The sequence below is a fragment of the Salvelinus namaycush genome, chromosome 37, assembly GCF_016432855.1.
Source record: "Salvelinus namaycush isolate Seneca chromosome 37, SaNama_1.0, whole genome shotgun sequence".
In the NCBI taxonomy this organism is placed as follows: domain Eukaryota; kingdom Metazoa; phylum Chordata; class Actinopteri; order Salmoniformes; family Salmonidae; genus Salvelinus; species Salvelinus namaycush.
The window spans coordinates 27,301,283-27,326,533 of record NC_052343.1 but is presented as its reverse complement, the minus strand read 5'-3'; the positions used below and the strand labels follow the sequence as shown (position 1 = coordinate 27,326,533).

The 25,251-nt window shown below is 42.9% G+C and overlaps 1 protein-coding gene across 1 annotated transcript in view; it reads right to left on the bottom strand.

Moving 5' to 3' along the window:
* LOC120030946 (serine/threonine-protein kinase 31-like) overlaps positions 1-25,251 on the bottom strand; it is a 63,388-nt gene that overhangs the window by 29,478 nt on the left and 8,659 nt on the right. The window contains exons 8-16 of the mRNA XM_038976452.1: positions 14,935-15,085; positions 14,667-14,792; positions 11,432-11,547; positions 10,995-11,151; positions 10,652-10,777; positions 10,204-10,386; positions 9,725-9,841; positions 9,230-9,349; positions 8,688-8,819 (exon numbers count right to left, since the gene is read on the bottom strand). Coding sequence (XP_038832380.1) covers positions 8,688-8,819; positions 9,230-9,349; positions 9,725-9,841; positions 10,204-10,386; positions 10,652-10,777; positions 10,995-11,151; positions 11,432-11,547; positions 14,667-14,792; positions 14,935-15,085 — 1,228 coding nt within the window. The remainder of the gene's footprint in view (positions 1-8,687; positions 8,820-9,229; positions 9,350-9,724; positions 9,842-10,203; positions 10,387-10,651; positions 10,778-10,994; positions 11,152-11,431; positions 11,548-14,666; positions 14,793-14,934; positions 15,086-25,251) is intronic.

Genomic DNA, 25,251 nt, shown 5'->3' with positions numbered 1-25,251 from the left:
GCTGATAGAATGATGGAGAACAGTAGCTCCATATCAGTCAGAGCGCTGTCTGCTGATAGAATGATGGAGAACAGTAGCTACACATCAGTCAGAGCGCTGTCTGCTGATAGAATGGAGAACAGTAGCTCCACATCAGTCAGAGCGCTGTCTGCTGATAGAATGATGGAGAACAGAAGCTACACATCAGTCAGAGCGCTGTCTGCTGATAGAATGATGGAGAACAGTAGCTCCACGTCAGTCAGAGCGCTGTCTGCTGATAGAATGATGGAGAACAGTAGCTACACGTCAGTCAGAGCGCTGTCTGCTGATAGAATGATGGAGAACAGTAGCTACACATCCGTCAGAGCGCTGTCTGCTGATAGAATGATGGAGAACAGTAGCTACACATCAGTCAGAGCGCTGTCTGCTGATAGAATGATGGAGAACAGTAGCTCCATATCAGTCAGAGCGCTGTCTGCTGATAGAATGATGGAGAACAGTAGCTACACATCAGTCAGAGCGCTGTCTGCTGATAGAATGATGGAGAACAGTAGCTACACATCAGTCAGAGCGCTGTCTGCTTATAGAATGATGGAGAACAGTAGCTACACGTCAGTCAGAGCGCTGTCTGCTGATAGAATGATGGAGAACAGTAGCTACACATCAGTCAGAGCGCTGATAGAATGATGAAGAACAGTAGCTACACATCAGTCAGAGCGCTGTCTGCTGATAGAATGATGGAGAACAGTAGCTCCACATCAGTCAGAGCTCTGTCTGCTGATAGAATGATGGAGAACAGTAGCTCCACGTCAGTCAGAGCGCTGATAGAATGATGGAGAACAGTAGCTCCACGTCAGTCAGAGCGCTGATAGAATGATGGAGAACAGTAGCTACACGTCAGTCAGAGCGCTGTCTGCTGATAGAATGATGGAGAACAGTAGCTACACATCAGTCAGAGCGCTGTCTGCTGATAGAATGATGGAGAACAGTAGCTCCACATCAGTCAGAGTGCTGTCTGCTGATAGAATGATGGAGAACAGTAGCTACACGTCAGTCAGAGCGCTGTCTGCTGATAGAATGATGGAGAACAGTAGCTACACATCCGTCAGAGCGCTGTCTGCTGATAGAATGATGGAGAACAGTAGCTACACATCAGTCAGAGCGCTGTCTGCTGATAGAATGATGGAGAACAGTAGCTCCATATCAGTCAGAGCGCTGTCTGCTGATAGAATGATGGAGAACAGTAGCTACACATCAGTCAGAGCGCTGTCTGCTGATAGAATGATGGAGAACAGTAGCTACACATCAGTCAGAGCGCTGTCTGCTGATAGAATGATGGAGAACAGTAGCTACACGTTAGTCAGAGCGCTGTCTGCTGATAGAATGATGGAGAACAGTAGCTCCACATCAGTCAGAGCGCTGATAGAATGATGAAGAACAGTAGCTACACATCAGTCAGAGCGCTGTCTGCTGATAGAATGATGGAGAACAGTAGCTCCACATCAGTCAGAGCTCTGTCTGCTGATAGAATGATGGAGAACAGTAGCTCCACGTCAGTCAGAGCGCTGATAGAATGATGGAGAACAGTAGCTACACGTCAGTCAGAGTGCTGTCTGCTGATAGAATGATGGAGAACAGTAGCTACACATCAGTCAGAGCGCTGTCTGCTGATAGAATGATGGAGAACAGTAGCTACACATCAGTCAGAGCGCTGTCTGCTGATAGAATGATGGAGAACAGTAGCTCCACATCAGTCAGAGCGCTGTCTGCTGATAGAATGATGGAGAACAGTAGCTACACGTCAGTCAGAGCGCTGATAGAATGATGGAGAACAGTAGCTACACATCAGTCAGAGCGCTGTCTGCTGATAGAATGATGGAGAACAGTAGCTCCACATCAGTCAGAGCTCTGTCTGCTGATAGAATGATGGAGAACAGTAGCTCCACGTCAGTCAGAGCGCTGATAGAATGATGGAGAACAGTAGCTACACGTCAGTCAGGGCGCTGTCTGCTGATAGAATGATGGAGAACAGTAGCTACACGTCAGTCAGAGCGCTGTCTGCTGATAGAATGATGGAGAACAGTAGCTACACGTCAGTCAGAGCGCTGTCTGCTGATAGAATGATGGAGAACAGTAGCTCCACATCAGTCAGAGCGCTGTCTGCTGATAGAATGATGGAGAACAGTAGCTCCACATCAGTCAGAGCGCTGTCTGCTGATAGAATGATGGAGAACAGTAGCTCCACGTCAGTCAGAGCTCTGTCTGCTGATAGAATGATGGAGAACAGTAGCTACACGTCAGTCAGAGCGCTGATAGAATGATGGAGAACAGTAGCTACACATCAGTCAGAGCGCTGTCTGCTGATAGAATGATGGAGAACAGTAGCTACACATCAGTCAGAGCGCTGTCTGCTGATAGAATGATGGAGAACAGTAGCTCCATATCAGTCAGAGCGCTGTCTGCTGATAGAATGATGGAGAACAGTAGCTACACATCAGTCAGAGCGCTGTCTGCTGATAGAATGGAGAACAGTAGCTCCACATCAGTCAGAGCGCTGTCTGCTGATAGAATGATGGAGAACAGAAGCTACACATCAGTCAGAGCGCTGTCTGCTGATAGAATGATGGAGAACAGTAGCTCCACGTCAGTCAGAGCGCTGTCTGCTGATAGAATGATGGAGAACAGTAGCTACACGTCAGTCAGAGCGCTGTCTGCTGATAGAATGATGGAGAACAGTAGCTACACATCCGTCAGAGCGCTGTCTGCTGATAGAATGATGGAGAACAGTAGCTACACATCAGTCAGAGCGCTGTCTGCTGATAGAATGATGGAGAACAGTAGCTCCATATCAGTCAGAGCGCTGTCTGCTGATAGAATGATGGAGAACAGTAGCTACACATCAGTCAGAGCGCTGTCTGCTGATAGAATGATGGAGAACAGTAGCTACACATCAGTCAGAGCGCTGTCTGCTTATAGAATGATGGAGAACAGTAGCTACACGTCAGTCAGAGCGCTGTCTGCTGATAGAATGATGGAGAACAGTAGCTACACATCAGTCAGAGCGCTGATAGAATGATGAAGAACAGTAGCTACACATCAGTCAGAGCGCTGTCTGCTGATAGAATGATGGAGAACAGTAGCTCCACATCAGTCAGAGCTCTGTCTGCTGATAGAATGATGGAGAACAGTAGCTCCACGTCAGTCAGAGCGCTGATAGAATGATGGAGAACAGTAGCTCCACGTCAGTCAGAGCGCTGATAGAATGATGGAGAACAGTAGCTACACGTCAGTCAGAGCGCTGTCTGCTGATAGAATGATGGAGAACAGTAGCTACACATCAGTCAGAGCGCTGTCTGCTGATAGAATGATGGAGAACAGTAGCTCCACATCAGTCAGAGTGCTGTCTGCTGATAGAATGATGGAGAACAGTAGCTACACGTCAGTCAGAGCGCTGTCTGCTGATAGAATGATGGAGAACAGTAGCTACACATCCGTCAGAGCGCTGTCTGCTGATAGAATGATGGAGAACAGTAGCTACACATCAGTCAGAGCGCTGTCTGCTGATAGAATGATGGAGAACAGTAGCTCCATATCAGTCAGAGCGCTGTCTGCTGATAGAATGATGGAGAACAGTAGCTACACATCAGTCAGAGCGCTGTCTGCTGATAGAATGATGGAGAACAGTAGCTACACATCAGTCAGAGCGCTGTCTGCTGATAGAATGATGGAGAACAGTAGCTACACGTTAGTCAGAGCGCTGTCTGCTGATAGAATGATGGAGAACAGTAGCTCCACATCAGTCAGAGCGCTGATAGAATGATGAAGAACAGTAGCTACACATCAGTCAGAGCGCTGTCTGCTGATAGAATGATGGAGAACAGTAGCTCCACATCAGTCAGAGCTCTGTCTGCTGATAGAATGATGGAGAACAGTAGCTCCACGTCAGTCAGAGCGCTGATAGAATGATGGAGAACAGTAGCTACACGTCAGTCAGAGTGCTGTCTGCTGATAGAATGATGGAGAACAGTAGCTACACATCAGTCAGAGCGCTGTCTGCTGATAGAATGATGGAGAACAGTAGCTACACATCAGTCAGAGCGCTGTCTGCTGATAGAATGATGGAGAACAGTAGCTCCACATCAGTCAGAGCGCTGTCTGCTGATAGAATGATGGAGAACAGTAGCTACACGTCAGTCAGAGCGCTGATAGAATGATGGAGAACAGTAGCTACACATCAGTCAGAGCGCTGTCTGCTGATAGAATGATGGAGAACAGTAGCTACACATCAGTCAGAGCGCTGTCTGCTGATAGAATGATGGAGAACAGTAGCTCCATATCAGTCAGAGCGCTGTCTGCTGATAGAATGATGGAGAACAGTAGCTACACATCAGTCAGAGCGCTGTCTGCTGATAGAATGGAGAACAGTAGCTCCACATCAGTCAGAGCGCTGTCTGCTGATAGAATGATGGAGAACAGAAGCTACACATCAGTCAGAGCGCTGTCTGCTGATAGAATGATGGAGAACAGTAGCTCCACGTCAGTCAGAGCGCTGTCTGCTGATAGAATGATGGAGAACAGTAGCTACACGTCAGTCAGAGCGCTGTCTGCTGATAGAATGATGGAGAACAGTAGCTACACATCCGTCAGAGCGCTGTCTGCTGATAGAATGATGGAGAACAGTAGCTACACATCAGTCAGAGCGCTGTCTGCTGATAGAATGATGGAGAACAGTAGCTCCATATCAGTCAGAGCGCTGTCTGCTGATAGAATGATGGAGAACAGTAGCTACACATCAGTCAGAGCGCTGTCTGCTGATAGAATGATGGAGAACAGTAGCTACACATCAGTCAGAGCGCTGTCTGCTGATAGAATGATGGAGAACAGTAGCTACACGTCAGTCAGAGCGCTGTCTGCTGATAGAATGATGGAGAACAGTAGCTACACATCAGTCAGAGCGCTGATAGAATGATGAAGAACAGTAGCTACACATCAGTCAGAGCGCTGTCTGCTGATAGAATGATGGAGAACAGTAGCTCCACGTCAGTCAGAGCGCTGATAGAATGATGGAGAACAGTAGCTACACGTCAGTCAGAGCGCTGTCTGCTTATAGAATGATGGAGAACAGTAGCTACACATCAGTCAGAGCGCTGTCTGCTGATAGAATGATGAAGAACAGTAGCTCCACATCAGTCAGAGCGCTGTCTGCTGATAGAATGATGGAGAACAGAAGCTACACATCAGTCAGAGCGCTGTCTGCTGATAGAATGATGGAGAACAGTAGCTCCACGTCAGTCAGAGCGCTGATAGAATGATGGAGAACAGTAGCTACACGTCAGTCAGAGGGCTGTCTGCTGATAGAATGATGGAGAACAGTAGCTTCACGTCAGTCAGAGTGCTGTCTGCTAATAGAATAATGGAGAACAGTAGCTACACGTCAGTCAGAGTGCTGTCTGCTGATAGAATGATGGAGAACAGTAGCTACACATCAGTCAGAGTGCTGTCAGCTGATAGAATGATGGAGAACAGTAGCTACACATCAGTCAGAGCGCTGTCTGCTGATAGAATGATGGAGAACAGTAGCTACACATCAGTCAGAGCGCTGTCTGCTGATAGAATGATGGAGAACAGTAGCTCCACGTCAGTCAGAGCGCTGATAGAATGATGGAGAACAGTAGCTCCACGTCAGTCAGAGCGCTGATAGAATGATGGAGAACAGTAGCTACACGTCAGTCAGAGCGCTGTCTGCTGATAGAATGATGGAGAACAGTAGCTACACATCAGTCAGAGCGCTGTCTGCTGATAGAATGATGGAGAACAGTAGCTACACGTTAGTCAGAGCGCTGTCTGCTGATAGAATGATGGAGAACAGTAGCTCCACATCAGTCAGAGCGCTGATAGAATGATGAAGAACAGTAGCTACACATCAGTCAGAGCGCTGTCTGCTGATAGAATGATGGAGAACAGTAGCTCCACATCAGTCAGAGCTCTGTCTGCTGATAGAATGATGGAGAACAGTAGCTCCACGTCAGTCAGAGCGCTGATAGAATGATGGAGAACAGTAGCTACACGTCAGTCAGAGCGCTGTCTGCTGATAGAATGATGGAGAACAGTAGCTCCACATCAGTCAGAGCGCTGTCTGCTGATAGAATGATGGAGAACAGTAGCTACACGTCAGTCAGAGTGCTGTCTGCTGATAGAATGATGGAGAACAGTAGCTACACATCAGTCAGAGCGCTGTCTGCTGATAGAATGATGGAGAACAGTAGCTACACATCAGTCAGAGCGCTGTCTGCTGATAGAATGATGGAGAACAGTAGCTCCACATCAGTCAGAGCGCTGTCTGCTGATAGAATGATGGAGAACAGTAGCTACACATCAGTCAGAGCGCTGTCTGCTGATAGAATGATGGAGAACAGTAGCTACACGTCAGTCAGAGCGCTGTCTGCTGATAGAATGATGGAGAACAGTAGCTCCACATCAGTCAGAGCGCTGTCTGCTGATAGAATGATGGAGAACAGTAGCTCCACGTCAGTCAGAGCGCTGTCTGCTGATAGAGTGATGTAGAACAGTAGCTACACGTCAGTCAGAGCGCTGTCTGCTGATAGAATGATGGAGAACAGTAGCTACACGTCAGTCAGAGCGCTGTCTGCTGATAGAATGATGGAGAACAGTAGCTACACATCAGTCAGAGCGCTGTCTGCTGATAGAATGATGGAGAACAGTAGCTACACGTCAGTCAGAGCGCTGTCTGCTGATAGAATGATGGAGAACAGTAGCTACACGTCAGTCAGAGCGCTGTCTGCTGATAGAATGATGGAGAACAGTAGCTACACGTCAGTCAGAGCGCTGTCTGCTGATAGAATGATGGAGAACAGTAGCTACACGTCAGTCAGAGCGCTGTCTGCTGATAGAATGATGGAGAACAGTAGCTACACGTCAGTCAGAGCGCTGTCTGCTGATAGAATGATGGAGAACAGTAGCTACACATCAGTCAGAGCGCTGTCTGCTGATAGAATGATGGAGAACAGTAGCTCCACATCAGTCAGAGCGCTGTCTGCTGATAGAATGATGGAGAACAGTAGCTACACGTCAGTCAGAGCGCTGTCTGCTGATAGAATGATGGAGAACAGTAGCTACACATCCGTCAGAGCGCTGTCTGCTGATAGAATGATGGAGAACAGTAGCTACACATCAGTCAGAGCGCTGTCTGCTGATAGAATGATGGAGAACAGTAGCTCCATATCAGTCAGAGCGCTGTCTGCTGATAGAATGATGGAGAACAGTAGCTACACATCAGTCAGAGCGCTGTCTGCTGATAGAATGATGGAGAACAGTAGCTACACATCAGTCAGAGCGCTGTCTGCTGATAGAATGATGGAGAACAGTAGCTACACGTCAGTCAGAGCGCTGATAGAATGATGAAGAACAGTAGCTCCACATCAGTCAGAGCGCTGTCTGCTGATAGAATGATGGAGAACAGTAGCTACACGTCAGTCAGAGCGCTGTCTGCTGATAGAATGATGGAGAACAGTAGCTCCACATCAGTCAGAGCGCTGTCTGCTGATAGAATGATGGAGAACAGTAGCTACACATCAGTCAGAGCGCTGTCTGCTGATAGAATGATGGAGAACAGTAGCTCCACATCAGTCAGAGCGCTGTCTGCTGATAGAATGATGGAGAACAGTAGCTCCACATCAGTCAGAGCGCTGTCTGCTGATAGAATGATGGAGAACAGTAGCTACACGTCAGTCAGAGCGCTGTCTGCTGATAGAATGATGGAGAACAGTAGCTCCACATCAGTCAGAGCGCTGTCTGCTGATAGAATGATGGAGAACAGTAGCTCCACGTCAGTCAGAGCGCTGTCTGCTGATAGAGTGATGTAGAACAGTAGCTACACGTCAGTCAGAGCGCTGTCTGCTGATAGAATGATGGAGAACAGTAGCTACACGTCAGTCAGAGCGCTGTCTGCTGATAGAATGATGGAGAACAGTAGCTACACATCAGTCAGAGCGCTGATAGAATGATGGAGAACAGTAGCTACACGTCAGTCAGAGCGCTGTCTGCTGATAGAATGATGGAGAACAGTAGCTCCACATCAGTCAGAGCGCTGTCTGCTGATAGAATGATGGAGAACAGTAGCTACACGTCAGTCAGAGCGCTGTCTGCTGATAGAATGATGGAGAACAGTAGCTACACGTCAGTCAGAGCGCTGTCTGCTGATAGAATGATGGAGAACAGTAGCTACACGTCAGTCAGAGCGCTGTCTGCTGATAGAATGATGGAGAACAGTAGCTCCATATCAGTCAGAGCACTGTCTGCTGATGGATGAGAATTCAGGAATGGGCATTCTGAGTGGAGAAGTGCAACTGAAGAACGAAATTAGTTTGATGCCGAACAGAAATTACAATAAGCATTTTAGATCTGCGTTTACAAGACGCAGCAAGATATTTCTTATGAGATGTATATTTATTTCCCTGCGTTTAAAGCATAGAATTCTGCATTAGGGTGACCCTTAAGTTTAACTAGCTAGTTATCGAAGTAAATGGCTGAATTAATAAGGAAATGGGGCATCATATTGTGTTAGCTTTCTGCCCTGTTTGACAAGTCAAAGCCCTTCGGATGAGTTATCTGTACAACTGCCACTGCAGCTTAATTTATGAGGGCCATGGTCAAAAGTAGTGCACTAAATAGACTTCCTAGTCTCTCACCTCCTCCAGACTGGCCTCCTCCACCTGTCTCCACCTCAGCTGAGCCCTCAGGCTGCGGATACGTTTCTTCACAGAGAACAGAGCGTCTGGAGTCGGGCTAGCATTCTGCCACTGTAGCATCTCACCCTTAAACTGAATAGAACACAAACTGAATGCAACACAAACTGAATGCAACACAAACTGAATGCAACACAAACTGAATGCAACACAAACTGAATGCAACACAAACTGAATGGAACACAAACTGAATAGAAGATCCTTGGTATAGGAGAAAACATGAGTTTGAGCGTGATAAGAGCACATCTCCAGTCTGCTAGTGTTCTGACACAGCAGAAAGAGAAGTTATATGGTTAAAGACAAACAGCAAGATCTACTCAGATTAGGGTCGCAACATTAAGGGAACATTTGAGGTTTTCCAGAAATCTTGGTTGGATGATTCCGGATTTCCTGCATATTCCCTCACAATTCTGGGAATCTTCCAACCTTGATTTCTGGAAAATCTGGTAATTAAACACTTTAAACATCTAAAACAATTCTCTCACCTTTGTGTTCAGCAGATATTTCTCCATAATGTCACTCAGCAGACTCTGCTCACTCTGAATGTGCTGCATGACTTTGTGGAAAGCGTTGGACACTGCCTTGGTCTCATGGTTGTTCTGCTCCTGTTGAGTAAACAAATAAGTCAACAACAACAGAGTAAAACACGATGAGGTAATGCCGTGTTCAAAATAACTGGGAAATCTCATACTTCAGTGTGTTTAAGACAACTGGGAACTCGGGGGGGACGGGGGACGAGCTAGTCGTTTTGAACCGTCATCCAACTCAGAATTCCAAGTCAGGAAACTCTGCCATCGTTCTAAAGCTCCAACTTTCCGACCTGAAGATCACTGACGTCATGTTTCCCAGTTGTCTTCACAGCACCATAAGACTCACTGACATGCAGGGGTGCACAGATGAAATATGGGCCCTGGTCAAAAGTAGTGAACTATAAAAAGTGAATAGGGTGCCATTTGGGACGCAAACAAACTCACCCCGACTGACAGGGGAGAGTCCAGCTCCTTGGCCACGTTGATCTCTGCCTGCTTCAGCAGCTCATTCACTCCGTCCACTATGTCATTCACTCCCACCACTGTGTTAGCTGACAGGCAGAAAAACTGAAGGGACATTGGAGGGTTAGGATTTCCCAGACAAGCCCAATGCTTAACTAAAAAACCTTTTCAATGGAGAAACTTGATTGAACATGTTTCTTAGTCCACGACTAGGCTTAATCTGTGTCTGGGAAACCAGCCCAAAGTGTACAGTTCCATACCCAGGAAGACCGCTGGGGAAGTATTACATGTCAAATTATTTCCCCTGGGCATATCTTCAATCACTTTAGTAAAGAGAACAGTTGTTTCCCATTCCCACCCTTCACAGTACACACAAAGGCTTGGGAGAAATAAACCCAGACTCTCTTTTTTAAAGGTTCTTCATCCTCAGTTCACCCAAACCAAAGCGGTACCGGGTCATTCTGTACCTTGCCAACGTTCTCCGACCAGGTGCACAGGGCCTTGAGGGCCTTGTCCGTCCCGTCTCTGACAGAGCTGGTGAGCCGACTCCTCTGAGTCCTCCACTGGTAGTACTGCTCAAAGGCCTGCTCTCCAACATCACCCTCCATAGAGGATGGACCAAACACTGCAGTCAGGGAAGAGCTCACCTCCTGTAACACGGACACATGGGTAACAACAGCTTGATTATAGCACACATCCCAAATAATACCCTATATAGTGCACTATGTAGGGAATAGGGTGCTATTTGGGCCACATTCTTAGATGTTGATGCATCAGAGCATGTTCAGCTGATAGCCTTGATATAACCCCAATCCTGTAAGGTCATCTAGAAATAACTAACCCCCTTCAAATATTTGGAATGTTGAATGAAAAAAAATATTCAGATGACAGAATCATAGTTTTCATTTTCAGTACCTCCAGTTTGTCCATGCGTTGTCTGACTGGCAAACACTTAGCCTCCTGAAGGAAGGACTCTACAGTGGCAGTCAGAACACCTCGCACCTTATTCCGGTTGTCTATCAGATCCCCAAGCTGCTCCTTCTGCAAAATGGACGCCAAAACATGGTAATTTCACTGATGAGAAACTGTATTCTGATCTGACGAGACGCGTGTCTTTGTGTCACAAATGGCAACCTATTCCAGATTTAGTGCACTACTTTCAACCAGACCACTATGGGTCCTGGTCTAAAGTAGTGCACTAAAGAGGGAATAGGGTGCCATTTTGTACATAGCCTTTAACAGTAGGATGCAGACTGACCGTCTGACAGGCCTTGAGTTTCTCCTGAGCCAGGCTGTAATCTCTCCATGCCGACTCCAGCTTCTCCATGGCAACCGGGGCAGAGATGCTGTTGTTTATGACAATGTTGATAGACTCCGTAAGGCTGTCACTATCCGTGTCACCTGGGTTTCTCTCTCTGTCCAGTAGAAATAAAACCACGATAATGCAAATCAATAGAAACAGTAACTCAATGTGAAATGTTGAATTGTGAAAAATAAAATTAAATATATTTAATAAAACATTGTTACTTAATATTCGTTATCCTATAATAAAATAATTCCAATTCGAGAGGTGTGTGGGTTGGGGTCAGAAAATGGCGTTACGTCCCAAATGGCACCTCATTACCATTTAGTGCAGTACTTTCGACCAGAGTGCACTATATAGGGCGCCATTTACAACCCAGACCATCACAGTACCTTAATCCTCTCAGAGAATCGACTCTCTCAGCCAGTCGACAGAACCGTTCAGCCACCGCTGAGTCCAGGAGCTTATCCACTTGCTTCTCCTTCTTCTTTAACTGTCCCCTCATAGCCTAAACACAGGGAGAAGCATTCAAAACACCAGACAGAGACACAGTAGCACAAATCAAATCGTATGTCACATGCTTTGGAAACAACAGCTGTAGATTGACAGTGAAATGCTTACTTTTACAACAATAAAGTGTTAAAGATCAAAAAATAAATCTCAAATGGTGACACGAGGAATATATCCACAAGACACCTGCTACATTGTTTATGCCGCTAATGAGGACATTAGCCACATTATCTACCTTTACGTTCCTTCAGTCTTTCATAACATTCATTCTAACTATAACCCAGGGCCCGGCTTCCCGATAGCGTTGGAATTTAGGCTTACAAGTGTTTTAACTCTGCATCTTTCCTGTAACATAGGAAGGTTCTAACGATGGTTTGGGAAACAGCTGGGAGATTTAACAATGTTTCTAGGAAGGTTCTAACGATGGTTTGGGAAACAGCTGGGAGATTTAACAATGTTTCTAGGAAGGTTCTAACGATGGTTTGGGAAACAGCTGGGAGATTTAACAATGTTTCTAGGAAGGTTCTATCGATGAACTTAGCATTAAGATGCTTTTGGGAAACCAGACCCAGGTCTATCCCCTTAACCTCATACCTGCACTACCATGTCCCTTCCACACTTACGACCCTGCCAACAACAAAAAAAACATTGTTGAGGACAAAGCCAAACATTTTCATTATACACTGAACACAAATATAAACGCAACATGTAAAGTGTTGGTCCCATGTTTCATGAGCTGAAAGAAAATATCTTTTTTTTTTTCCATCCGCACAAAAAGCTTATTTTTCTCAGATTTTGTGCACAAATGTGTTTACGTCGCTGTTAGTGAGCATTTCAACTTTGCCAAAGTAATCCATCCACCTGACAGGTGTGGCATATCAAGAAGCGTATTAAACAGCATGATCATTATACAGGTGCACCTTGTGCTGGGGACAATAAAAGGCCACTCTAAAATGTGCAGTTTTGTCACACAACACAATGCTACCGATGTCTCAAGTTTTGGGGAAGCATGCAATTAGCATGCTGACTGCAGGAATGTCCACCAGAGCTGTTGCCAGAGAATTGAATGTTCATTTCTCTACCATAAGCCACCTGCAACATAGTTTTAGAGAATTTGCAGTACGTCCAACCGGCCTCAAAACCACAAACCTTGTGTAACCACGCCAGCCCAGGACCTCCACATCCAACTTCTTCATTTGATGAAGCTGTGGGTTTGCACAACCAAAGAATTTCTCAGTGAAGCTCATCTGCGTGCTCGTCGTCCTCACCAGAGACTTGACCTGACCAGTTTGGTGTCGTAACAGACTTCAGTGGGCAAATGCTCACCTTCGATGGCAACTGGCATGCTGGAGAAGTGTGCTCTTCACGGATGAATGTCCCAGTCCTTCCATTGCCTCATACTTGCCAGACATGTCACCCATTGAGCATGTGTGGGATGCTCTGGATCAACGTATACGACAGCGTGTTCCAGTTCCCTCCAATATCCAGTAACTCCGCACAGCCATTGATGAGCGGGACAACATTCCACTGGCCAATCAAAAGCCTGATCAACTCTATGCGAAGGAGATGTGTCGCTCTGCATGAGGCAAATGGTGGTCACTCCAGATACTGACTGGTTCTTTGATCCACCACGCCCCTACCTTTTTTAAAGGTATCTGTTACCAACAGATGCATATCTGCATTTCCAGTCATGTGAAATCCATAGATTAGGTGTGGTGAGGGTTGAATGTAGACTCATTAATGTGCTGTGGTGAGGGTTGAATGTAGACTCATTAATGTGGTGAGGGTTGAATGTAGACTCGTTAATGTGGTGAGGGTTGAATGTAGACTCATTAATGTGCTGTGGTGAGGGTTGAATGTAGACTCGTTAATGTGCTGTGGTGAGGGTTGAATGTAGACTCGTTAATGTGATGTGGTGAGGGTTGAATGTAGACTCGTTAATGTGCTGTGGTGAGGGTTGAATGTAGACTCGGTAATGTGATGTGGTGAGGGTTGAATGTAGACTCATTAATGTGCTGTGGTGAGGGTTGAATGTAGACTCATTAATGTGCTGTGGTGAGGGTTGAATGTAGACTCATTAATGTGCTGTGGTGAGGGTTGAATGTAGACTCATTAATGTGCTGTGGTGAGGGTTGAATGTAGACTCATTAATGTGCTGTGGTGAGGGTTGAATGTAGACTCATTAATGTGCTGTGGTGAGGGTTGAATGTAGACTCATTAATGTGATGTGGTGAGGGTTGAATGTAGACTCATTAATGTGCTGTGGTGAGGGTTGAATGTAGACTCATTAATGTGATGTGGTGAGGGTTGAATGTAGACTCATTAATGTGATGTGGTGAGGGTTGAATGTAGACTCATTAATGTGCTGTGGTGAAGGTTGAATGTAGACTCATTAATGTGATGTGGTGAGGGTTGAATGTAGACTCATTAATGTGATGTGGTGAGGGTTGAATGTAGACTCCTTAATGTGGTGAGGGTTGAATGTAGACTCATTAATGTGCTGTGGTGAGGGTTGAATGTAGACTCATTAATGTGCTGTGGTGAAGGTTGAATGTAGACTCATTAATGTGGTGAGGTTGAATGTAGACTCATTAATGTGCTGATGGTTGAATGTAGACTCATTAATGTGCTGTGGTGAGGGTTGAATGTAGACTCGTTAATGTGCTGTGGTGAAGGTTGAATGTAGACTCGTTATTGTGCTGTGGTGAGGTTTGAATGTAGACTCATTAATGTGATGTGGTGAGGGTTGAATGTAGACTCGTTAATGTGCTGAAGGTTGAATGTAGACTCGTTATTGTGCTGTGGTGAGGGTTGAATGTAGACTCGTTAATGTGATGTGATGAAGGTTGAATGTAGACTCGTTAATGTGCTGTGGTGAGGGTTGAATGTAGACTCATTAATGTGCTGTGGTGAGGGTTGAATGTAGACTCATTAATGTGCTGTGGTGAGGGTTGAATGTAGACTCGTTAATGTGCTGTGGTGAGGGTTGAATGTAGACTCGTTAATGTGCTGTGGTGAGAATTGAATGTTGACCTGTTAATGCTATGATGTGTCCATGAGCAGGTGCTCAGGGCCCATTGACTAGTAGACATCTGCTCCATACGACACCAGTCTCACCTGCACTTCCTGTTTGGCATCTTGCAAGTGTTTCTCCAGCTGCTCTGATTGGTTCTGGAGTGTGTTCCTCTCCACCTTCCATCTCTCTGCCTCTTTGGCATAATTAGCAGTCTCCTCTTTCAACTTCTGAAATTACAACACGATACTCATACATAACTAATGTCCTGGAAAGCTTGTTGTGTGTGTGTGTGTGTGTGTGTGTGTGTGTGTGTGTGTGTGTGTGTGTGTGTGTGTGTGTGTGTGTGTGTCTCCACTCTGTTTGTTCAACCTGGAGCTCTGAGAGGCTGTCTCTCAGCTGGTCCTCCCTGCGCCGGGTCTCTCGTTCTGCCTTCAGCCTCTGGTTCTCCTCCACCAGCTCCTGGTCCATCTTCTTCTTCACTAGGTTGGCAGCATTCTGGGCTGTGGCCGTGCTCTTCTCCCTGAGCAGGAGTTAAAACACACATAGGCTGCTCAACCCTATTCTCTAAAGGACTACTTTTGACCCTATGGGCCCTGGTAAAAAGTAGTGCTGCATTTAGGGAATAGGATGTAGGAAATGGGGGGCCATTTTGGACACCATTTCCTATATATGGGCTCTGGTCAAAAGTTATACAGGGAATAGGGTGCCATTTGGGACAAAAACAGTCATAGGATAAAAAACCACCCAGTTAATATTAATAATCACTACTACAAACCACCCAGTTAGTAATCACTACTACAAACCACCCAGTTAGTAATCACTACTACAAACCACCCAGTTAGTAATCACTACTACAAACCACCCAGTTAGTAATCACTACTACAAACCACCCAGTTAGTAATCACTACTACAAACCACCCAGTTAGTAATCACTACTACAAACCACCCAGTTAGTAATCACTACTACAAACACCCCAGTTAGTAATCACTACTACAAACACCCCAGTTAGTAATCACTACTACAAACACCCCAGTTAGTAATCACTACTACAAACACACCAGTTAGTAATCACTACTACAAACCACCCAGTTAGTAATCACTACTACAAACCACCCAGTTAGTAATCACTACTACAAACACCCCAGTTAGTAATCACGACTACAAACACACCAGTTAGTAATCACGACTACAAACAACCAGTTAGTAATCACTACTACAAACACCCCAGTTAGTAATCACTACTACAAACACCCCAGTTAGTAATCACTACTACAAACCACCCAGTTAGTAATCATTACTACAAACCACCCAGTTAATAATCACTACTACAAACCACCCAGTTAATATTAATAATCACTACTACAAACAACCCAGTTAGTAATCACTACTACAAACAACCCAGTTAATAATCACTACTACAAACAACCCAGTTAGTAATCACTACTACAAACCACCAGTTAGTAATCACTACTACAAACCACCCAGTTAGTAATCACTACTACAAACAACCCAGTTAGTAATCACTACTACAAACAACCCAGTTAGTAATCACTACTACAAACAACCCAGTTAATAATCACTACTACAAACAACCCAGTTAGTAATCACTACTACAAACCACCCAGTTAATATTAATAATCACTACTACAAACCACCCAGTTAATAATCACTACTACAAACCACCCAGTTAATAATCACTACTACAAACCACCCAGTTAGTAATCACTACTACAAACCACCCAGTTAGTAATCACTACTACAAACAACCCAGTTAGTAATCACTACTACAAACCACCCAGTTAGTAATCACTACTACAAACCACCCAGTTAATATTAATAATCACTACTACAAACCACCCAGTTAATATTAATAATCACTACTACAAACCACCCAGTTAATAATCACTACTACAAACCACCCAGTTAATAATCACTACTACAAACCACCCAGTTAATAATCACTACTACAAACCACCCAGTTAATAATCACTACTACAAACCACCCAGTTAATAATCACTACTACAAACCACCCAGTTAATAATCACTACTACAAACCACCCAGTTAATAATCACTACTACAAACCACCCAGTTAATAATCACTACTACAAACCACCCAGTTAATATTAATAATCACTACTACAAACCACCCAGTTAATAATCACTACTACAAACCACCCAGTTAATATTAATAATCACTACTACAAACCACCCAGTTAGTAATCACTACTACAAACCACCCAGTTAGTAATCACTACTACAAACCACCCAGTTAGTAATCACTACTACAAACCACCCAGTTAGTAATCACTACTACAAACCACCCAGTTAGTAATCACTACTACAAACCACCCAGTTAGTAATCACTACTACAAACCACCCAGTTAGTAATCACTACTACAAACCACCCAGTTAGTAATCACTACTACAAACCACCCAGTTAGTAATCACTACTACAAACAACCCAGTTAGTAATCACTACTACAAACCACCCAGTTAATATTAATAATCACTACTACAAACCACCCAGTTAATAATCACTACTACAAACCACCCAGTTAATATTAATAATCACTACTACAAACCACCCAGTTAATATTAATAATCACTACTACAAACCACCCAGTTAATATTAATAATCACTACTACAAACCACCCAGTTAATAATCACTACTACAAACCACCCAGTTAATAATCACTACTACAAACCACCCAGTTAATAATCACTACTACAAACCACCCAGTTAATAATCACTACTACAAACCACCCAGTTAATAATCACTACTACAAACCACCCAGTTAATAATCACTACTACAAACCACCCAGTTAATAATCACTACTACAAACCACCCAGTTAGTAATCACTACTACAAACCACCCAGTTAGTAATCACTACTACAAACCACCCAGTTAGTAATCATTACTACAAACCACCCAGTTAGTAATCACTACTACAAACCACCCAGTTAGTAATCACTACTACAAACAACCCAGTTAGTAATCACTACTACAAACCACCCAGTTAATAATCACTACTACAAACCACCCAGTTAGTAATCACTACTACAAACAACCCAGTTAGTAATCACTACTACAAACAACCCAGTTAGTAATCACTACTACAAACAACCCAGTTAGTAATCACTACTACAAACAACCCAGTTAATAATCACTACTACAAACCACCCAGTTAATATTAATAATCACTACTACAAACAACCCAGTTAATAATCACTACTACAAACAACCCAGTTAATAATCACTACTACAAACAACCCAGTTAATAATCACTACTACAAACACCCCAGTTAGTAATCACTACTACAAACCACCCAGTTAGTAATCACTACTACAAACCACCCAGTTAGTAATCACTACTACAAACCACCCAGTTAGTAATCACTACTACAAACCACCCAGTTAGTAATCACTACTACAAACCACCCAGTTAGTAATCACTACTACAAACAACCCAGTTAGTAATCACTACTACAAACCACCCAGTTAATATTAATAATCACTACTACAAACCACCCAGTTAATAATCACTACTACAAACCACCCAGTTAATATTAATAATCACTACTACAAACCACCCAGTTAATATTAATAATCACTACTACAAACCACCCAGTTAATATTAATAATCACTACTACAAACCACCCAGTTAATAATCACTACTACAAACCACCCAGTTAATAATCACTACTACAAACCACCCAGTTAATAATCACTACTACAAACCACCCAGTTAATAATCACTACTACAAACCACCCAGTTAGTAATCACTACTACAAACCACCCAGTTAGTAATCACTACTACAAACCACCCAGTTAGTAATCATTACTACAAACCACCCAGTTAGTAATCACTACTACAAACCACCCAGTTAGTAATCACTACTACAAACCACCCAGTTAGTAATCACTACTACAAACCACCCAGTTAATAATCACTACTACAAACCACCCAGTTAGTAATCACTACTACAAACAACCCAGTTAGTAATCACTACTACAAACAACCCAGTTAGTAATCACTACTACAAACAACCCAGTTAGTAATCACTACTACAAACAACCCAGTTAATAATCACTACTACAAACCACCCAGTTAATATTAATAATCACTACTACAAACAACCCAGTTAATAATCACTACTACAAACAACCCAGTTAATAATCACTACTACAAACAACCCAGTTAATAATCACTACTACAAACACCCCAGTTAGTAATCACTACTACAAACCACCCAGTTAGTAATCATTACTACAAACCACCCAGTTAATAATCACTACTACAAACCACCCAGTTAATAATCACTACTACAAACAACCCAGTTAATAATCACTACTACAAACAACCCAGTTAGTAATCACTACTACAAACAACCCAGTTAATAATCACTACTACAAACAACCCAGTTAATAATCACTACTACAAACAACCCAGTTAATAATCACTACTACAAACAACCCAGTTAGTAATCACTACTACAAACCACCCAGTTAGTAATCACTACTACAAACAACCCAGTTAATAATCACTACTACAAACAACCCAGTTAGTAATCACTACTACAAACCACCCAGTTAATATTAATAATCACTACTACAAACAACCCAGTTAATAATCACTACTACAAACAACCCAGTTAGTAATCACTACTATAAACCACCCAGTTAGTAATCACTACTACAAACAACCCAGTTAATATTAATAATCACTACTACAAACCACCCAGTTAATATTAATAATCACTACTACAAACAACCCAGTTAATAATCACTACTACAAACCACCCAGTTAGTAATCACTACTACAAACCACCCAGTTAGTAATCACTACTACAAACCACCCAGTTAGTAATCACTACTACAAACCACCCAGTTAGTAATCACTACTACAAACCACCCAGTTAGTAATCACTACTACAAACCACCCAGTTAGTAATCACTACTACAAACAACCCAGTTAATAATCACTACTACAAACAACCCAGTTAGTAATCACTACTACAAACAACCCAGTTAATAATCACTACTACAAACAACCCAGTTAGTAATCACTACTACAAACCACCCAGTTAGTAATCACTACTACAAACCACCCAGTTAGTAATCACTACTACAAACAACCCAGTTAATAATCACTACTACAAACAACCCAGTTAATAATCACTACTACAAACAACCCAGTTAATAATCACTACTACAAACAACCCAGTTAGTAATCACTACTACAAACCACCCAGTTAGTAATCACTACTACAAACAACCCAGTTAATAATCACTACTACAAACCACCCAGTTAATATTAATAATCACTACTACAAACAACCCAGTTAATAATCACTACTACAAACCACCCAGTTAGTAATCACTACTACAAACAACCCAGTTAATAATCACTACTACAAACCACCCAGTTAATATTAATAATCACTACTACAAACAACCCAGTTAATAATCACTACTACAAACAACCCAGTTAATAATCACTACTACAAACAACCCAGTTAGTAATCACTACTACAAACCACCCAGTTAGTAATCACTACTACAAACAACCCAGTTAATAATCACTACTACAAACAACCCAGTTAGTAATCACTACTACAAACCACCCAGTTAATATTAATAATCACTACTACAAACAACCCAGTTAATAATCACTACTACAAACAACCCAGTTAGTAATCACTACTATAAACCACCCAGTTAGTAATCACTACTACAAACCACCCAGTTAATATTAATAATCACTACTACAAACCACCCAGTTAATATTAATAATCACTACTACAAACAACCCAGTTAATAATCACTACTACAAACCACCCAGTTAGTAATCACTACTACAAACCACCCAGTTAGTAATCACTACTACAAACCACCCAGTTAGTAATCACTACTACAAACAACCCAGTTAGTAATCACTACTACAAACAACCCAGTTAGTAATCACTACTACAAACAACCCAGTTAATAATCACTACTACAAACAACCCAGTTAGTAATCACTACTACAAACAACCCAGTTAGTAATCACTACTACAAACCACCCAGTTAGTAATCACTACTACAAACAACCCAGTTAGTAATCACTACTACAAACCACCCAGTTAATAATCACTACTACAAACCACCCAGTTAGTAATCACTACTACAAACCACCCAGTTAGTAATCACTACTACAAACCACCCAGTTAGTAATCACTACTACAAACCACCCAGTTAGTAATCACTACTACAAACCACCCAGTTAGTAATCACTACTACAAACAACCCAGTTAGTAATCACTACTACAAACAACCCAGTTAGTAATCACTACTACAAACCACCCAGTTAGTAATCACTACTACAAACAACCCAGTTAATAATCACTACTACAAACAACCCAGTTAGTAATCACTACTACAAACCACCCAGTTAGTAATCACTACTACAAACAACCCAGTTAATAATCACTACTACAAACAACCCAGTTAGTAATCACTACTACAAACCACCCAGTTAATATTAATAATCACTACTACAAACAACCCAGTTAATAATCACTACTACAAACAACCCAGTTAGTAATCACTACTATAAACCACCCAGTTAGTAATCACTACTACAAACCACCCAGTTAGTAATCACTACTACAAACAACCCAGTTAATATTAATAATCACTACTACAAACAACCCAGTTAGTAATCACTACTACAAACAACCCAGTTAATATTAATAATCACTACTACAAACAACCCAGTTAATATTAATAATCACTACTACAAACAACCCAGTTAATATTAATAATCACTACTACAAACAACCCAGTTAATATTAATAATCACTACTACAAACCACCCAGTTAGTAATCACTACTACAAACAACCCAGTTAATATTAATAATCACTACTACAAACAAGCCAGTTAATATTAATAATCACTACTACAAACAACCCAGTTAATATTAATAATCACTACTACAAACAACCCAGTTAATATTAATAATCACTACTACAAACAACCCAGTTAATATTAATAATCACTACTACAAACCACCCAGTTAGTAATCACTACTACAAACAACCCAGTTAATATTAATAATCACTACTACAAACAACCCAGTTAATATTAATAATCACTACTACAAACAACCCAGTTAATATTAATAATCACTACTACAAACCACCCAGTTAATATTAATAATCACTACTACAAACAACCCAGTTAATAATCACTACTACAAACCACCCAGTTAGTAATCACTACTACAAACCACCCAGTTAGTAATCACTACTACAAACAACCCAGTTAGTAATCACTACTACAAACAACCCAGTTAGTAATCACTACTACAAACAACCCCAATCACTGATCATCCTGAGCTTGTTGCAACCCCTACATCTCTAAACAGTCTTTATAGAAACATGCTGCAAAAGTAACAAGGTATTCATGGTTCTCCTCACACTCTGTCTCACACACCATGTTGATTCTATTGTATTGGCTGGCTGGCTCACACACACCATGTTGATTCTATTGTATTGGCTGGCTGGCTCACACACACCATGTTGATTCTATTGTATTGGCTGGCTGGCTCACACACACCATGTTGATTCTATTGTATTGGCTGGCTGGCTCACACACACCATGTTGATTCTATTGTATTGGCTGGCTGGCTCACACACACCATGTTGATTCTATTGTATTGGCTGGCTGGCTGGCTCACACACACACACAATGTTGATTCTATTGTATTGGCTGGCTCACACACACACACAGATTATATTGTACTGGCTGGCTCATTGCTACATTCTCAGTTTAAACTATTAACAGACTAAACCGAAGAGTCAATCTCCACTCCAGCAGCTTATCATGTTAAATCCCCAAAGCTACTTCCAGCCACCAAACAAGTCAAACTTTATTTGTCACATGCGCCGAATACAACAAGTGTTGACCTTACCGTGAAATGCTTACTTACAAGCCCTTAACTAACAGTGCAGTTCAAGAGTTAAGAAAATATTTACCAAATAAACTAAAGTAAAAAATACAAATATAATAAAATAATAAAAAGTAACAATAACTAGGCTATATACATGGGGTACCGGTACCGAGTCAGTGTGCAGGGGTTCAGGTTATTTGACGTAATTTGTACATGCAGGTAGGGGTGAAGTGACTATGCATAGATAATAAACAGAGAGTAGCAGCAGTGTACAAAACAAATGGATCAATGTAATAGTCCGGTGGCCATTTGACTAATTGTTCAGCAGTCTTATGGCTTGGGGGTAGAATCTGTTAAGGAGCCTTTTGGTCCCCGACTTGGTGCTCCGGTACCTCTTGCCGTGCGGTAGCAGAGAAAACAGTCTTTGACTTGGGTGACTGGAGTCTCTGACAATTGAATGTGCTTTCCTCTGATACCGCCTGGTATAGAGGTCCTGGATGGCAGGAAGCTTGGCCCCAGTGACACACTCCTACACACTACCCTCTGTAGCGCCTTACGGTCAGATGCCGAGCAGTTGCCATACCAGGCAGTGATGCAACCGGTCAGGATGCTCTCGATGGTGCAGTTGTAGAGCTTTTTGAGGATCTGGGGACCCATGCCAAATCTTTTTCAGTCTCCTGGGGGAAAAGGTGTTGTCATGACCTCTTCACAACTGTCTTGGTGTGTTTGGACCATAATAGTTATTTTGTGATGTGGACACCAAGGAACTTGAAACTCTCAACCTGCTCCACTACAGCCCCGTCGATGTTAATTGGGGCCTGTTCGGCTGACCTTTTCCTGTAGTCCACGATCAGCTCCTTTGTCTTGCTCACACGGAGGTAGAGGTTGTTGTCCTGGCACCACATTGCCAGTTCTCTGACCTGATCATTAAGGTGAGAAAAAACATCACCCAGATAGGCCAGTCGTGTGAGAATCTCGTCATCATGCAAGCGGTCAGACAAGTGAAAATTATGGTCAGTAAAGAAAACTTTAAGCTCGTCTCTAAATTAAAAACCAAAAAACGTGTCAATACTTTGCCCCTTGATAACCAGCGCACTTCTGTATGTTGCGTTACATGGTCGCTGCCCAGATCCTTGCATAGTGCAGAAAATACACAAGTTCAGGGGCCTTGCTTTAACAAAGTTAACCATTTTCACTGTAGTGTCCAAAATGTCTTTCAAGCTGTCAGGAATTCCCTTGGCAGCAAGAGCCTCTCGATGGATGCGTCAGTGTACCCATGTAGGGTCGGGAGCAACTGCTTGCACGCGCGTTACCACTCCACTATGTCTCACTGTCATGGCTTTTGCTCCATCAGTACAGATGCCAACACATCTTGACCACCAAAGTCCATTTGATGTCACAAAGCTGTGCACTACTTTAAAAAATATCCTCTCCTGTTGTTCTGGTTTCAAGAAGAGGATGTCTTTCTTAATTGACCCCCCCATAAACTTAACAGACATATACCAGGAGCTGTGCCAGGCCCATATACCAGGAGCTGTGCCAGGCCCATATACCAGGAGCTGTGCAAGGCCTGCCAAATTCGTTTTACTCATCCAGCTGTAATGCATAGAATTCACTGGCTTGTATGCGAAGCAGTAATTGTTTCAAAACATCTCCTGCCATGTCACTGATGCGTCATTTACATTTTAGTCATTTAGCAGACGCTCTTATCCAGAGCGACTTACAGTAGAGTGCATACATTTTATTACATTTTTACATACTGAGACAAGGATATCCCTACCGGCCAAACCCTCCCTAACCCGGACGACGGTATGCCAATTGTGCGTCGCCCCACGGACCTCCCGGTTGCGGCCGGCTGCGACAGAGCCCTAGACCACTAAGCCACCCGGGAGGTCATGAAACTGTGTTGTTTGATGAAGGCATTGTCTGTATAATTTTTTGGGGCCTTTTCCCCTAGCATTGTCCCAGCCATATCAGCGGTAGCAGGAAGAATTAAATCCTTCCACAATAGTATGGGACTTGCCTGTCCTAGCCACTCGGTAGATCACCATATAAGTCGCTTCTAGACCCTTATTATTAATGTATCTGTTGCTTTTATACATGTCTCACTACTCGAAAGTCATCTTAATTCTCGCTCCAAAAATTCCTGTGGCTTATTTTTAAAATTGGCATGTTTTGTTTCTAAATGTCTGCGCAAGAGTGAAGGTTTCATTGAGTTGTGAGATAGTACTTTTTCACATATTAACATACTGTGGCTGAGGAAAGACACTACTCCCGATATAAGTGAACCCCAAATCAATGTAGTTCTCATCATATTTGTGCCTCTTCATTGGTCCAATGTCCCTGTCTGTTGTTTGGTGCTTTCCCGGGTAAGGGGGCAGTAGCTCTTCGGCTGCATCAGATTCACAACTGTCAGTGTCCATGCTAGCTGGGCTAACAACAAATGTAGAATTACTGATACTAGCATTGGATGTGCTCGTGGAACAACTTGTGTCGTCAACAGGTACAGGTGTAGTACTGCTGGTAGTAGCAGTACTACCAGTAGAGCTGGTATGTGTCTATAGACGTGGGCCTTCCTTTTTTTAACCATTAATCAATTTTCACACAAACGGAAAGAGCAGCAGCTACGTTTGGCTAAATACGGACTGTTAGTGGAATTCCTGCGAGAGAGTAACGGTTAATGTGATTGGATGTTAATTACTTGACGAGGCTACCCGTATTTGACATTGTGTTATTTCATTGAA